Source organism: Salmo salar, chromosome 01 (genome assembly GCF_965601325.2).
Source record: "Salmo salar chromosome 01, fSalSal1, whole genome shotgun sequence".
NCBI lineage: Eukaryota > Metazoa > Chordata > Actinopteri > Salmoniformes > Salmonidae > Salmo > Salmo salar.
This window is the reverse complement of record NC_138291.1, coordinates 99073730-99090630: the sequence shown is the minus strand read 5'-3', so window position 1 is coordinate 99090630 and position 16901 is coordinate 99073730. Positions and strand designations below refer to the sequence as shown.

At 41.3% G+C, this 16901-nt stretch overlaps 1 protein-coding gene and 1 long non-coding RNA gene across 3 annotated transcripts in view; one reads left to right on the top strand and one right to left on the bottom strand.

The window, feature by feature from the left end:
* Positions 1–9724, bottom strand: part of LOC145881508 (uncharacterized) — a 29094-nt gene extending 19370 nt beyond the window's left edge. The window contains exons 1-2 of the long non-coding RNA XR_014393044.1: positions 9563–9724; positions 7225–7320 (exon numbers count right to left, since the gene is read on the bottom strand). This is a non-coding gene — a long non-coding RNA (uncharacterized LOC145881508). The remainder of the gene's footprint in view (positions 1–7224; positions 7321–9562) is intronic.
* Positions 9725–10413: 689 nt separating this feature from the next.
* LOC106610959 (homeobox protein SIX2) lies at positions 10414–13624 on the top strand. Of its 2 annotated transcripts, none has more exons than XM_014210700.3 (2): positions 10414–11482; positions 13089–13624. In XM_014210700.3, exons 1-2 carry the CDS (start codon positions 10923–10925, stop codon positions 13390–13392), a joined length of 864 nt encoding a protein of 287 aa, XP_014066175.1. In that variant the 5' UTR covers positions 10414–10922; the 3' UTR covers positions 13393–13624. The 2 variants fall into 2 exon arrangements, with proteins under 2 accessions (XP_014066175.1, XP_014066166.1); XM_014210691.3 differs by having other exon boundaries at positions 10416–11488.
* Positions 13625–16901: the final 3277 nt, after the last annotated feature.

Here is a 16901-nt window from a genome sequence, read left to right as displayed (position 1 = left end):
GGTGTTGCAGACTCTGGGGCCTTTCAGAACAGGTGTATATTTACTGATTTCATGTGACAGATCATGTGACACTTAGATTGGACAACAGTTGGACTTTATTTAACTAATAATGTGACTTCTGAAGGTAATTGGTTGCACCAGATCTTATTTAGGGGCTTCACAGCAAAGGGGCTGAATACATATGCACGCACCACTTTCCGATTTAATTCTTTTGAATTTTTTTAAACAAGTTATTTTTTTCACTTTACCATTTGACTATTTTGTGTATGTCCATTACATGAAATCCAAATAAAAATCTATTTAAATTACCAGTTGTAATGCAACAAAATAGGAAAAACGCCAAGGGGGATGAATACTTTTGCAAGGCACTGTAAGTCCTCAATGCTGTATGTGTCGGTTGTCGTATGGATTGGACCAAAACGCAACAGGAATATGTATACTCATCTTTTTATTTTGAAGAAGGCGAAACAACTAAATACGTATACAAAAAAGAACAAAACGAAACAGTCCTGTCAGGTGCAACAAACACTAAACAAGGAACAACTACCCACAAAATCCCATAGAAAAACACCCCTCTTAAATAGGACCTTCAATTAGAAGCAACTAGGAGCAGCTGCTTCCAATTGAAGGTCAACCCAACAAACACCACATAGAAATAGACATACTAGAACTAACACAGAAATAGACTAACAAGAACATAACCCAACAAACCCCGAAAACACTCTTAACAAACACCCATCTTAAAACAGAACATAGCCCAACAAACCCCGAAACACTCTAAACAAACACCCCTCTTAAAACAGAACATAGCCCAACAAACCCCGAAACACTCTAAACAAACACCCCTCTTAAAACAGAACATTGCCCAACACACCCCGAAACACTCTAAACAAACACACCCCTGCCACGTCATGACCAAACTACAATAACAAATAACCCCTTAACTGGTCAGGACGTGACAGTATGGCTGTGGTTGCACACTCAAATTGATTGTAATTGTTAACTTCCTGAATTTTGCAGGCGTTTAATTTGCCAGACTGGCAGAATTAAAAAGCAATCATAAAATTCAACTCCATATAAAAAAAGTGTGCATACGTACATTTACAATGCAAACATGTTTTGCCTAATATCTACAACATGTGGTTTCATATTACATTATTAAAGGCACTCCACTGTAAATACTGACATGCTTGATGGACAATCGGAGAGCTTGAGAAGGAACTCATTATGATTATGAAAAAAAAAGACAAAGAGATTTATTTTGGATGCTAAAAACACATATTAGTCAGACGGAGGGATTGGTGTAAGATGGATTGGTGTAAGATGGATTGGATGGATTGGTGTAAGAAACTCTAAAGTTATAATGTATTGGTTATTCTAATGTATGCTATTCTGCTCTACATGGAGAAAACTAGGAAATAACTGCTGTTGTCTTGAACTCATGAACTTACTGTACTGGAAGAAGGCGAACATGATTTAATGCTGCACGCAAACACATAAAACAGTCCTTCAAAGTACAGTAAAGCATTGCATGATTATGAGTAAAGTTCAGTTGGTTAATGGTCTGCATGACAAAAACATGTAGAGTATGTCCTGCAGTGAGTGCTTATATGGTGCAGTGCCAGTGGAGGCCTATTGACTGTATCATGGAAGTATTTATTGGCCATATGGCTTGTGACACCCCGTGAACTCCTAGTTTCAAGTGAAACCCCAAATCACAGTAAAATTGCAAGGACAGGAATGGATACAAATTAGGCACATAGCTAATTACTGTTGATCAATGTTAATAAAATCTTTCCGGGCATATAAAGACCATGTGCTATAAAGGGGACCTTGCATTATTTTTTTAATTTATTTTTATTCATTTTTTATTTAACCAGGTAGGCTAGTTGAGAACAAGTTCTCATTTACAAATGCGACCTGGCCAAGATAAAGCAAAGCAGTTCGACACATACAACAACACAGAGTTACACATGGAATAAACAAACATACAATCAATAATACAGTAGAAAAATCTATATACAGCATGTGCAAATGAGGTAGGATAAGAGAGGTAAGGTAATAAATAGGCCATGGTGGCAAAGTAATTACAATATATTAATTAAACACTGGAATGGTAGGATGTGCAGAAGATGAATGTGCATGTTGAGATACTGGGGTACAAAGGAGCAAGATAAATAAATAAATACAGTATGGGGACGAGGTAGATTGGATGGGCTATTTACAGATGAGCTATGTACAGGTGCAGTAATCTGTGAGCTGCTCTGACAGCTGGTGCTTAAAGCTAGTGAGGGAGGTAAGAGTCTCCAGCTTCTGAGATTTTTGCAGTTCGTGCATAAGGGGAAAACATTAAGCGATGATACAGATTTATTTAACCAGAGAGCAACCTGCCTTCTGTAAAGAGATACCCTCCCAGACTGGAACAGGAAGTCAATACCCTCCCAGACTGGAACAGGAAGTCAATACCCTCCCAGACTGGAACAGGAAGTCATATGTGAGAGGAAAGAGCACAACAAGCTGGCATCAGATTGTAACAAGCCCTCTGGGGTAGAAACTCTCTGGAGTAGAAGCCCTCTGGGGTAGAAGCCCTCTGGGGTAGAAGCCCTCTGGGGTAGAAGCCCTCTTAGCTGACCCTACTACAATACTTGTTAGACACCCAGGTAAAGGCCTTTTTCTGTCCCACTCAGCAGGTACACCTATCCATCTTGACCGATACCCATATGGGGAAGAAGAGGATATTATGAAGGCACTGTAAAGAACCCATTCCTTATTGCCCAGTGATTTAATCTATACTGAGCATAAATAGAAAGGCAATATGTAAAGTGTTGGTCCCATTTTTCATTAGCTGAAATAAAAGATCCCAGAAATGTTCTATACGCACAAAAAGCTTATCGCTCTCAGATTTTGTGCAAAAAATTGTTTACATCCCTGTTAGTGAGCATTTCTCCTTTGCCAAGAATATCCATCCACCTGACAGGTGTGGCATATCAAGAAGCTGATTAAACAGCATGATCATTACACAGGTGCACCTTGTGCTGGGAACAATAAATGGCCACTCTAAAATGTGCAATTTTGTCACACAGCCATGCAACAGATGTCTCAAGTTTTGAGGGAGTGTGCAATTGGCATGCTGACTGCAGGAATGTCCAAAAGAGCTGTTGCCAGAGAATTGAATGTTAATTTCTCTACCACAAGCTGCCCCATTTTAGAGACTTTGGCAGTACATCCAACTGACCTCACAACCCCAGACCACGTGGAACCACACCAGCCCAGGAACTCTACATTCGGAGCAGTCTAAGTGGCAGCAGTCTGAAGTGGGAGCAGTCTGAGTGGGAGCACTCAAGTGGGAGAAGTCTAAGTGGGAGCAGTCTGAGTGGGAGCAGTCTAAGTGGCAGCAGTCTGAAGTGGGAGCAGTCTGAGTGGGAGCAGTCTAAGTGGGAGCAGTCTGAGTGGGAGCAGTCTGAGTGGGAGCAGTCTGAAGTGGCAGCAGTCTGAAGTGGGAGCAGTCTGAAGTGGGAGCAGTCTGAAGTGGGAGCAGTCTAAGTGGGAGCAGTCTAAGTGGGAGCAGTCTGAGTGGGAGCAGTCTGAGTGGGAGCAGTCTGAGTGGGAGCAGTCTGAGTGGGAGCAGTCTGAAGTGGGAGCAGTCTGAAGTGGGAGCAGTCTGAAGTGGGAGCAGTCTGAAGTGGGAGCAGTCTGAAGTGGGAGCAGTCTGAGTGGGAGCAGTCTGAAGTGGGAGCAGTCTGAAGTGGGAGCAGTCTGAAGTGGGAGCAGTCTGAAGTGGGAGCAGTCTGAAGTGGGAGCAGTCTGAAGTGGGAGCAGTCTGAAGTGGGAGCAGTCTGAGTGAGAGCAGTCTGTGCTAGTAGTCTGAGTGGGAACAGTCTGAGTGGGAGCAGTCTAAGTGGCAGCAGTCTGAAGTGGGAGCAGTCTGAGTGGGAGCAGTCTGAAGTGGGAGCAGTCTAAGTGGCAGCAGTCTGAGTGGCAGCAGTCTAAGTGGGAGCAGTCTGAAGTGGGAGCAGTCTGAGTGGGAGCAGTCTGAGTGGCAGCAGTCTGAGTGGGAGCAGTCTGAGTGGGAGCAGTCTGAGTGGGAGCAGTCTGAAGTGGGAGTAGTCTGAAGTGGGAGCAGTCTGAAGTGGGAGCAGTCTGAGTGGGAGCAGTCTGTGCTAGTAGTCTGAGTGGGAGCAGTCTGAGTGGCAGCAGTCTGAGTGGCAGCAGTCTGAAGTGGGAGAAGTCTGAAGTGGGAGCAGTCTGAAGTGGGAGCAGTCTGAAGTGGGAGCAGTCTGAAGTGGGAGCAGTCTGAAGTGGGAGCAGTCTGAAGTGGGAGCAGTCTGAGTGAGAGCAGTCTGTGCTAGTAGTCTGAGTGGGAGCAGTCTGAGTGGGAGCAGTCTGAGTGGGAGCAGTCTGAGTGGCAGCAGTCTGAAGTGGGAGCAGTCTGAGTGGGAGCAGTCTGAAGTGGGAGCAGTCTGAAGTGGGAGCAGTCTGAAGTGGGAGCAGTCTGAGTGAGAGCAGTCTGAGTGAGAGCAGTCTGTGCTAGTAGTCTGAGTGGGAACAGTCTGAAGTGGGAGCAGTCTGAAGTGGCAGCAGTCTGAAGTGGGAGCAGTCTGAAGTGGGAGCAGTCTGAGTGGGAGCAGTCTGAAGTGGCAGCAGTCTGAGTGGCAGCAGTCTGAGTGGCAGCAGTCTGAGTGGGAGCAGTCTGAAGTGGGAGAAGTCTGAAGTGGGAGCAGTCTGAGTGGGAGCAGTCTGTGCTAGTAGTCTGAGTGGGAGCAGTCTGAGTGGGAGCAGTCTGAGTGGGAGCAGTCTGAGTGGGAGCAGTCTAAGTGGGAGCAGTCTAAGTGGGAGCAGTCTAAGTGGGAGCAGTCTAAGTGGGAGCAGTCTGAAGTGGGAGCAGTCTGAAGTGGGAGCAGTCTGAAGTGGGAGCAGTCTGAGTGGGAGCAGTTTGAAGTGGCAGCAGTCTGAAGTGGGAGCAGTCTGAAGTGGGAGCAGTCTGGAGCAAACATTTTCAGTCTAAAAACTGTACATTTGTTTGGTTTATTTTCTTGAAAGGTGGAAATATAAACATTTGTATATTTACCAATATGTCAGGGAAGTTAACATGTGTGTCAAGAATCATAATCTATACTGTATATAGACTTAGTCTCACATCTAAAATAACAAGGATGCCATGAAGGGGGTGAGAGGTCATTAGACAAAATAAGATGACAATGAAATCACAATGTTTATTGCCACAAGGAACGACCAAAATAAAATGTAAATGAAGTACGTTTTTTTTTAACATGTAGTTCGCTGATCTGCCTTTGAACTGGATGCATTGGCCCCTGAGAAATAGTTTACAATGTTGGCGCCTGTTATCATGAGGTTTTATGTGCCCTCTATGGGCCATGCTGGCTCAGTGGTGCCTTCTACAGTGTCATCAGAACGTGATTAGCAATACCTGCAATACCTGTCCTACCTGCAGAACAAAATTTGAATAGGCTACAATTTGAATGTACTACTGCTAGGGACTGTCTAATGAATTAGTAATTTTGCATAACAATCAATCCAAATAACAACAATAATGGATGTGTTTCATTTTCCTCTTCATGATAATCATATATGTGTGTAATTCATTGATAGCTGACCCTTTGTTCCTATAGCAAGTTACAGTAGGTCTACCCTTAAAGGTTATTTTTTAATTGTTTATATGTTTACCCAAATTTGTACTTATTGTTAGTATAAACTTTATAGACTAGCCTAGCCCTTATGAGAATCATTGTGGACAATAGTTTGTTTCCTTATCAAACAACTTAACGCATTGTTGTTTTTGGAAAGGTAGACCGGTCAGCAGGGAAAAATGCAAACCGCGGGTGCTCTCCTCTCATCAAAGGCCATCTTCCAGGCATAACAGTCACGCACGCGGTTCAGACTGGGGTTGTTTGTGAAAAGGGATTTTTAAATGCAATTTACGCAGACGCTGACCTAAAATAATACAAATAATAATAATATCACACTTTCAGAGGCTCTGGTATAGGCTATAACATCATTAGACATTTAATTATCCATAACATAGGCTATATTTTGTCCTTGTATGTCACAAGAGTTAAGGGGGCTAAATTTGTTTCCAAAACTGCACACGCTTTAAGCCTACATGTCGCCTATCGCCCTGACAAGAGAGGTCCATGACATGTCACGCGCAGCCTGGGTCTCCTGGGACAGTAAATGTTGCCAAGCGTGAAGTATCAGGAGATTTGGAGTAGCACTCCACTTCAAAGTATAGTGCGTGCTAAGCATGTGAGGGGGGAAATGCATAATAGACTCAGTGTACTGGTGAAGTAACCGAGCAAGCACTGAAAATAAGCAGGAATCAAATCAAATGATTGAATGAATCAGTCTAAGTAGCGGCCCAGGGCCCACACTCCAGCCCCGGTGGAGAGGCTGAAGAAAGACACTTGTTGCTTCCATTGTTCGCTCACACCTGCCTTGGGCGCACATCTCATCTGTGATCTCAGATTTATGCCCAATGACCAAGAAAAAGTGCATGCGTAATTCTGTAAATCTGAAAAACATTGCGCTACATATATTCTCATAGTGTCAATAGTTCGATATGTTTCTTAATGAGAACAGAATAACATGGCGTATTCCTTAGTATAGGTCTAATTTGAAAACAGCTCTAAAAACCAGCTAGACCTGTGTTAGTGATAGCCTATCATCCACTGCGTGAACCTTTTTGGCCAACGCCTATTCTGCCTGTACATTAAGACAAGATCTCATCAGTCCTTCCAATAATCCTTCCTGTGTAGGCCTATTGGGTAACAAGGTAGATATAAACATTGAATTATTGCCTAGGCCCTCATTCTTATGTCCTTAAACAGTAGAGACACCAATCGCCTGGATTTAATTCGTTCTCTCTGTCTGCTCAACATGACATGTCTGAACGAATGTAACTTATCGACCCACTTCGGGCCTGTCTCGGGGTAGGCCACGGAAAAGCCACGTCCCGCCGCCACCCTGCCCTCCCCAAAAACATATTGCAATAATCAGTCCAATTAGTGGAGGTCGTGGCAAAGAGCTTTTGGGTTAGCGATGGGAGGTTGTGAAAATAGGGGGCGACTATTAGAAGAAACGCGATCCCCATTCATCAGCATTGTAATAATCACCGCTCAGACCAGCCACGCGGGCCCAGCAAATCTCTGATCAAACTGATTCGTGGAAACAAGAGGTTTACAAACATTGTCAAGGCGAGACCCGTACCTTGATTCGGCCTGTCACTGCCAGGTTCCTTCGGCCTGCAGCAGAGGCTTTGATCAGCACTTGTGACTGCGCAGTGGCCCAGCGGGCACTTTCCGCCTGCAAGGAATAAACGAATAGGCGCACCTTTAACCGCAATGAGCACTACACCTGTATAGGGCATTGCATTACTATTGACAAGGAGTTGGAACAATATAGGCCTATTCTGTAATTGTAAGCCTGATGTATGTGTACGCCCAGTTGGCTCTTAGCGTTTTCAGTTCATGGCAGTTCCTAATAGCTTAAACTATTTTGTTCACATAGACCTACATAAAGGCCCATCTCAGAACAGAATTTCAAATGAATTTCATTAAATATTATTTTATGCTAGAGCAATGGGTCTAGACCTGTATAGCCCTAAAGGTTATGTGGCCTGTAGCCAGGTTCGTACATTTTCTCAATAGACAAATATCCTATTCATAAGCATTTATCAAACAGGGTGTGGAAAATAGTGGGGCAGACGACTGTTGTCTCGCTCATCCCAAAAGTTATCATAAACGATCTGGGAGCTTTATGCCCGTAGTGGCTGGTCTGTCAAACAATGTTTGGGGGCTCATTTTAAACATGTGTGATCGTTGCTTTTGTACCATGAAAACGTTTCTTCAACATCTCCTTTAGATTTGTCTTGAAGCACTATTTCGTGTCATCGATTGAAGTTATAGCCTATTATGCACTGGTTATTTTGTGTATGTTATTAAACATTTATTAAACATAATTGCATCGTGTGGCCTTCTATTTATATTGAGTGCCACAAATATTTGTTTAATTACGCATAGATGTATCCTATTATTATTATTATTATTATTATAAGTAATAGTGGTAGTAGTAGTATTATTAGTATTAGCCTTATTATTACATTTCCCTATGTGATAATACATTTGTAAGTGGATGAAGACGAATAAACTACTCAGAGGTGTATATAACTAAAGCTCAGTCTAATATCATTACATTGGGAATTTGTATACCTCTATGAATATCCATTTCAGCAGCCTTGTCCCCTGATGATTAGCATCAGTCAAGCTAATGCCTAAATACCACTTTGCAAACTTCGCTTCAGGCGAATTTATTAAACTCTGTTCCTTCCGCGAGTGAAAACATAACATGGAAACGGATAAGGGTTTTCTTTCAAGATTATTTATCTTAGTGATAAAGGGGAAATTAGTTCGTGTGTGTTTTCATTCGGCGAAATTTGCCATCATATGACATAAAATACTGAGAAGCATGTTAAAATGGATGATTTAATTTATGGCTACAGTACTGATGTATTTTAACCTACAAGTCCATATGAGACATCCCACGGTCCTTTCACTAAAGACTGGTTTTCTTGCTATTAAGTGGCTTGGTTTACTGGGTCTGATTTAGAGCACAGTGGTCTGAGTTAAGCTAGAGTAAAACTAAACTACAATATTAAAGAGAAATAGAGACATTGGACTATAGCCTAAATATTACCATAAATATTGTTGTTGAGCTTTTTGAGCCAGTATAGCCTAATAGTTCTGTCTTTCAAATTTGCAATGCGTGCTTTGCCTAATTCAAAGTCCTGGTCGAATGGCAATATATCTTTAAATCTTAAAATAATATAACCGATGAAAATGGCCCTATATTCATGGTTGACAATAATGGCAATATTTCTATATTCAAATTGACTGATCTTGAGTGTTGACTAGACGAGTAGCCTACACTTTGGCTCGAGATTTGTGGAGACGCTTGGGCTGGCTACACCCTCGCCTGGAAGAGGCAAGGCAACCGAGGTCCATTTTCATTGAAGGCAAAACAACACAGAGCAGAACACTTTTTCATGTTTGTTTTGCTATTTTTACAACCCTTTCGTTTTTTTACTACAAGCGTTAGTGATTCTATAATTTCACACAAAATATAATTTTGCTGAGCTTTCTTGTGGTCTGAGGTGCTCTTAAGTTAGCAGCAAAATTACAAAGCTCTTCGGATGAAAGCTGAAACAGTTTTTTTGCGCTCTATTTTACAGAAAGCACGTAATTCAGACGCTTTTAAGATCTGTGGATGGAAAGAGACCTGGCCTAGTGTGATATGATACTGGTGAGCGTAAATTGACTTAATGAAGGTCCCCCTGTGATGCAACAGAAATCTATCAGCTGGTCAATTCTCCACTCCACCAGGCAATAGATAATGACATATCCACAACAGGTAGCCTAGGCACTCTCACTCTCACTCAGAATTATTTTTTATCGTGAGATAGAAGACGTCATGAGAAGATCTATATTTATAAACTATTAACATATATTTCTTAAATACTATCTCCAAACAAGAGGTTAATTTGTCTTACCGGCATCAAGCTCAACCTTTCGTTCCCACCAGAAAGCCTTAGAGAGCGCGAGCTGTCCCCTCCCCTCTCTCCCAGACCAGTCTTTGCAGAAAACACCTCTCTCAACCGTTTGTTTTATTATTCAGACACCTTGTGCGTTTGCCCTAATGCTACAGTATTCCACAGTGTACAGTTCCTGGTGGTGTGCCCACAGGATGCCTGCCTGCCTTGGTATTTTGTCATATCCTCATGTGCATTAAATAATGCATGGTTAATTACACCATATGTTGTCAATGGGCACATGATCTAGCAGAGGTTAAACCACGATTCGAAGGTGAGGGAACTGTCTTCAAATCTGGGAACTCTTCTATTACCATTTTTTTTTGTAGAAATCTATTTAATTCAACTGTCTCCCATTCCTCGAACACGTCAACAGTGGCCCCAGTTTGCCCAAGTTATTCAACTTGGGGAAATACTGTATCTATAGACTTTTGTCACTGTGTCGAAACAGGTCAAATTATACCACATATTTCGGGTAACAATTTGTGTTGTTCCCCAAGCAATGTTTATTCACGCCTAGCCTATAGCTTAAGTATGATATCTATACCATGATGTGCCAGATGCGTGGTGTAGGCCTACATACAATTCCGTATTACAATGTAAACATTAGATGGCACATCATTAATAAGCAGGAATAGTGGGGACTGTGTATACATTTGCTACGCGCTTTGGCGCCATCCTCCCCAGAAAAAAGGGATCACTGCTCCACAGCTTCGCACTCTTTGGCTGCCTCGAATGTCTGTCAAAAATAGGGAGAAAAAAATATTTACAGGAAAAATCTGGCCAATATTTCTATTGGTAGGCGAGCTTGGATAGAAGGGGACAATCAATCAGTGGGACCAGGTAGCCACCTCAAAGAATATCTGGTTACTTTGGATGACAGCGTAACCATGACAAAATCATTTGACTAAAACAATTGTCTTTTCCTCGCCATCCACGGGTCAGATAACCAACCAATCACAGTTCACATAATCGCTTTTCTTTCCATCTTATAATAATATTATTAAAACAAGCGAGCGAGCCTGGTCTTCAGGAATAGGTTATGTTGAAACGAAATAGAAAAGGTGGACAACGACTGTGGAAGGAGTAAACACTTTCTCTCAGTGTACTTGATGGGAATGTTATGCATTTTGTATTGCCATTCATGAACGGGACTTTAGTTTTTACATTTCGATTGGATTTTATATTTTGATACAGCCTACTTTTGGAGAACTTCATGGTTGTTCGTGGACTTATAGTGTAGGCTACTTGCATGAATGTCTTAGCCATAACAGAGGACGTGGAAGTAGAGCAAAATATACCTGTTTATTAACTAGCAATCATGTCTATGCTTCCAACTTTTGGCTTTACTCAAGAGCAAGTTGCGTGCGTCTGTGAGGTCCTCCAACAGGGTGGAAACATCGAACGGCTCGGGCGTTTTTTGTGGTCTTTACCCGCGTGTGAGCACCTCCACAAAAATGAAAGTGTTCTCAAAGCTAAAGCTGTGGTCGCCTTTCACAGAGGAAATTTCAGAGAGCTTTATAAAATCCTTGAGAGCCACCAATTTTCCCCTCACAACCACCCAAAGCTGCAACAGCTTTGGCTCAAAGCACACTACATCGAGGCGGAGAAGCTCCGAGGCCGCCCTCTCGGGGCTGTGGGAAAGTACCGTGTCCGCAGAAAGTTCCCCCTGCCTCGGTCTATCTGGGACGGCGAGGAGACAAGTTACTGTTTCAAAGAGAAGAGCAGGAACGTACTCAGAGAATGGTACACGCATAACCCCTACCCTTCCCCGCGGGAGAAGAGGGAGCTCGCCGAGGGCACAGGGTTGACAACTACACAAGTCAGTAACTGGTTCAAAAACAGACGGCAAAGAGACCGCGCGGCAGAAGCTAAGGAAAGGTACGAGTAAGTAAATGTTTACTCTTTGTCTAACTGGTACATTTGTTTCAATGTTTATGTGTGCGTAAAAGTCTGGACGCTGACTTTACCTTGGATTATTTGTTAGGAGAAACCGACTCATACATACTATACTCTCATTTCATATCAGGGTATTCTAAATTATACAATATTTTATTATAAGCGATCATTAATAATAATTATAAGTTTGATAAACACAAGCAAACTAATATCATGCTATTATTTTACCATTTAACCTATCCATATGACTAATTGACGCATGCTTAGAAATATGAACACTGGATGAATTTTAAAGAAAACTTAAGGAATCATCCTTAAAGATATAGACCTGAGGACTTGAACAAATGTACATTTAGGCCTGCTTTAACTATTTCGCACACCAAAAAAAAGTTCATTGAATGTCAAGATGTTGATATTCTGCCAGTGGGTGGTAGTTATTTTGCTATTGCTTACTGAGCTGTTTGTACATTTCAAAGTTTCGAAATTATAGGCCTACTGTAAAGAGGACCTTTAATGTCTTTAGTCAGGTGTTCACTCAGAGGGTGTCTTCTTTCACCGGCTGGTGACTAATTCAAGCTGAAACCACTGCGTAAATCATGCCTTTCTACTTTAAAATCATGAGTCATTGCGTTGCGACTGTGAATGTATGCCTAATACACTTTTAGCAATAATTAGGTCTGTCATTAACGCCTGCCAGCTTCTGTATATACAGTTGAGGTTTGACCTTATGCCTTCATACCCATATAAGCCCAAACTAACCGTATAGACCAGTTTAGATATCATTCAAATGGCTAATTTTTTTTTCTCCTAACGTTGACTTGATGGAATACGATAATGACAAATGCGTCTATTCGTCCTCATTAGGGCTGTAGAGTACGTGCTGTTTGATCAAATGTATTTAGAAACGGCAAAATGCAATTCAAAGTCTAATTATAGCAATTATATAATAACAGTTAAGTTATAAATATAATATAAATTACCTAGTGTATGTATGTATGTATGTATGTATGTATGTATGTATGTATGTATGTATCTATGTACGTATGTACGTACGTATGTACGTACGTGTGTGTGTCCATTGCGTTCACAAATTCCAAAATAAGTGTCATGCGGACTTAACGCGCTTGTGACAAGTGCATATAGTTGCCCATATGTGTCTATTAAAAATTACATAGTCCAGTTTTTATTACAAACAAGATCTGCACAATGAGACTAGATGATGCAATAAAATCGAACACTGATCCTAGTTTCAAATAGGTTTTGACTCCTGAGTTTCACACATTGTTCTTTTAATAGCTACATAGCCTGCTACAACTTCTTATAACAAATACAACATAGACCAATGACAGCGACGACATAACCTACACTTTTCATTTACCAGTTCATTTTAGTGTACAGGCCTGAAACGTGTCAATTAAAAACTGTTTTAATACTACATGTTTAATCTAACAGCTCAGGATAATTCTGATGAGCCTATAGGCCTATGTGTCGTTTGCAAGCAAATGCATGTTTGTAAAGGCTACATGACAATGTGGAATGATGTAGGCTACTTAATACTTTACTATATTATTATCTTTCCTTTCTACAGGGAAAACAACGAAAACGCCAACACCAACAGCCACAACCCAATGACTTCTTCCATGAATGGAAATAAAACACTTTTGGGGAGCTCAGACGACGACAAAACGCCTTCAGGGACTCCGGATCACACTTCGTCGAGCCCGGCAATGCTCCTCGCTTCAAACTCTGGGCTGCAGATGCACGGCCTCGCGCCTCCACCCGGGCCTAGCGCCATCCTCGTGTCCAGCCTTGACTCTGTGCACCATCATCACTCTTTGCACGACACTATACTGAACCCTATGTCGTCCAACCTGGTCGAACTCGGCTCTTAAACATGGGACCCTGTTGGGAAAGATCTTTCTGAGTGCACATGGATGTTTGAGAAAAGCTTCAGGCACTTGAGGCAAAAGGAAAGAACAGAGTCGGGAAAATGTGGCACACGCTGTGAGAGGTGAGATGGTAGGCGTTTAGCTGAACAGGCTGGACTGAAAGGTATTTTACCGGAATGTAATAACATGTCATACTGTTGAAAACAATAACAATAAAATGTCTTAATTCTTGTTACTATTATCGTTATTATTTTAATGGATACATATCAACAGATGCATAAACTCCAAGTCAGGTATACCCCATGACCTTTCGTTTACACAGGTTTTCCAAGAGAGCCCCATTCAGTTTGATTTTGTTTTGGGTTATCATCGCTAAGTGTTTTACTATCATGAGAGCCGTATGTGAACGATTACAGACGATCATCTTTTATTATTTGTATTTTGAAATCATTTGGAGAGAGACTGCATGTAAACTCCGCGTTTAATAAAAAAACATAAACAAATCCATAGTTTCATATACCCTTTACAATTAAAACGAAGGAACACGAGAACTTGATTAATTTATAATATTTCAGCTTTTTCTTTGAAACATGGCAATTCAATTTTGTCGAGTCTTTTTTTGCATATCACAGTTGTCCATGAATAAATATTTCATATGATGGAAAACTGCGACGTTTTGCTAAATGCTTTAGAACTCACATTTAAAACTATTGTTGACCTTAATGTCAACAGGTGCGTCAAGTATAGGAGGAGCCCTTGATTTACGTTGATTAATTATTTCGGAAAGGCAACTGAATGTCTAGCCTGAAAAGAGACATGTGTTATGCCTCTGAGTTATGATTAGTATATCAAGCAGGCTATACCTATAGCCTATAAACCGGATGCAAAGGCAGCGCAATATGAGACCTGGTTGTTTTCTATTTTTCTTGCAATAGGCCAAGACCTGGGTCTATATCTTTTCTCGAAATGTAATGTGACCAGAAAAATTGTCAAAGTAGCCTACAAAGTATTTGAAAACGTAAAAGCGTATTTGACTATGTACGTTTAGTCTGTTGTTGGGTTCGTGTTTGAAGATCTCTGGCTACACAGGCAACCTAATTCTGATATTTTTCACACTATTTGGTCTTTTGACAAATCACATATTTTATTTAACTAGGCAAGTCAATTAAGAACAAATTCCTATTCACAATTACGGCCTACCCCGAGAAAACCCGGGCGACGCAAGGGCCAATTGTGCACGGCCCTATGGGATTCCCAATAACGGCCGGATGTGATGCAGCATGCATTCGAACCAGGTCTTAGACCACTGCCCCACTCGGAGCTGATCTGATTGTTAAAAATACCAATTAGTGAGAGAAAAGAAAACATAATTGGGCTGCCTGTCTAAACGCAGCCTTATAGGTTCAGAACCCCGGTGCCTATGCGTGTTACACTTTTACCGAGAAATGTGCTTGATAGGTTAAGCCTAGGCCTAATACGGCTTTACTGTGGTTGCGTGTGAACACCCCCCCCCCTTCCAATATAGGCTAATGATGATGAAATCTCTCCTCAAATCAATCATAACTGCAAAACAAGTGCAACACTTTTGCAACATACATGTTGGACATTGTCCATTGTGCCCGATAACTGCAGACATGGACGGCCATGTGGTCTAGGACCAAAAATGTATTGTTATTTTGTTTGTGCGGTCGTGAGTCCAAAGAGAAAAAAAGGGAACACTCCTCTCACGGTTCTGCCCCATATACCATGGCTTTTGGTGCGGTGTAGAGATATTTATTAATGTCATATGTCTATGGAATAGAATGAAAGCATGAACCTGACTGTCAGTCTATGTGGGATTATTTTTAAAACAGGACTGAAGAGTGCAGTGACTATTATCAAAAAAGCTGACCGAAATGACGTAGACCATAACGGAGCTTGATGTTCAAGTGATGACACTTAATCTTCCCTCCCGCAGATGAGAACAAAAGTGCGGTGTTCACAGAGACAAACACAAAACTAGAAACGTGTTGAAAGAAGGCACTTTGTTTGAATAGCTTTAAGCCTCCACCTCCCATCAACCCATCTCTTCTACTTTCAAAGTCTTGTTGAATTTTTCTAAAAGCAACATTGACATATTCCCTTTTTCATGAATTGTCGGTCTTCATTTTTTTTTTGTCCATACATAGTTTCATCTCTGTTCAAATTAGACCACTTCTATGCGCCCTATGGATACCTTGCGGGATAACACATTTGAGATGCATCGACCCAATTCCGTGTTTCGAATGTGATATTCACAATAAAAAAAACTGCTTTTCCATTGTGTCGGACTATGTGGGGCGGCAGGTAGCCTAGTGGTTAGAGCGTTGGGCCAGTAACCGAAATGTTGCTAGATCGAATCACAGAGCTGACAAGGTAAACATCTGTCCTTCTGCCCCTGAACAAGGCAGATAAAAAAAACTGTTCCTCGGCCGTCATTGTAAATAAGAATTTGTTCTTAACTGACTTGCCTAGTTAAATAAAGGGAAAATAAACAAATGTGAATTCAGATATAAGCAAGATGCTACTCAAAGTGTGCATTTATATAGGCATTCGTAAAAATGTGTGTATAACCAAGGGTTTTTCTTGAGTGGTAAGCATCACACCTTGTTGGCTCATGGACAAAAAAGTTATAGTATTCTTTATAATTAGCAAACATTTTAATGGATACTCAAAAGAACCATGCCCTAAAATAGCCGTCTGTGTTTGTGTAGGAGTAACACCAAATACTTTGTTTCTCACAAACCAAATATTTTAATTCCGGGGAAGTGCACGGTTCTGCTCTTGACTTTCTCTCGCTTTCTCCAACAGCTAAAATCCGAATGTTAACTCGCTTGGTATGAGTGCAGCATGTGTGCCTAAAGACGGGCGGAAAGGTTGTTCATTCTTTGGGCATAAGATGTTACAAAACTCTGTCGGCATTAGCTGGGCGAAACAGAACATTTGGTTATAAATGCAATGCAATGTGTTGATTTAATGCTGGAAAGACAGTTTATGGGAACATGACTCCAAACTGCAATGGAAACAAACTAAACAATAGTGGATTTTTGCACTGCATTCCACAGTTTTTCTCTCTCTCTCCGTCTTTCACACTTCACTGTGGAATTTTACAAAGGAGCTAAAGACGTTGCAGGTGTAATTTCTGTGGTTATATCCAATTTTCTCTTTGGTTATATCAGTGGTATTATATTGACTGTAACAATTGCTGCTGACTTTAGGCTTCGGTGCAGATAACATCCTTGCAGTACTTGTAATTGTACACGTATAGTCATGCTGTTTAATTCTTAGAACAATATACCAATGGACTTGTGCAATGTTTTCGACATGTAAACAAGTGTCCAGTAGACAGGAGGCAGAATAGGTCACTTGAGCCTACCTCAAATACATCAATTAATAAGTCCTAAATCAATGAGAAAACCAATAACGATAAGTCCTCGTAAGCAGTAATACTGACTATTCAGTTCAAGCCTGAATTTTAACTTCAGATGTGCGCG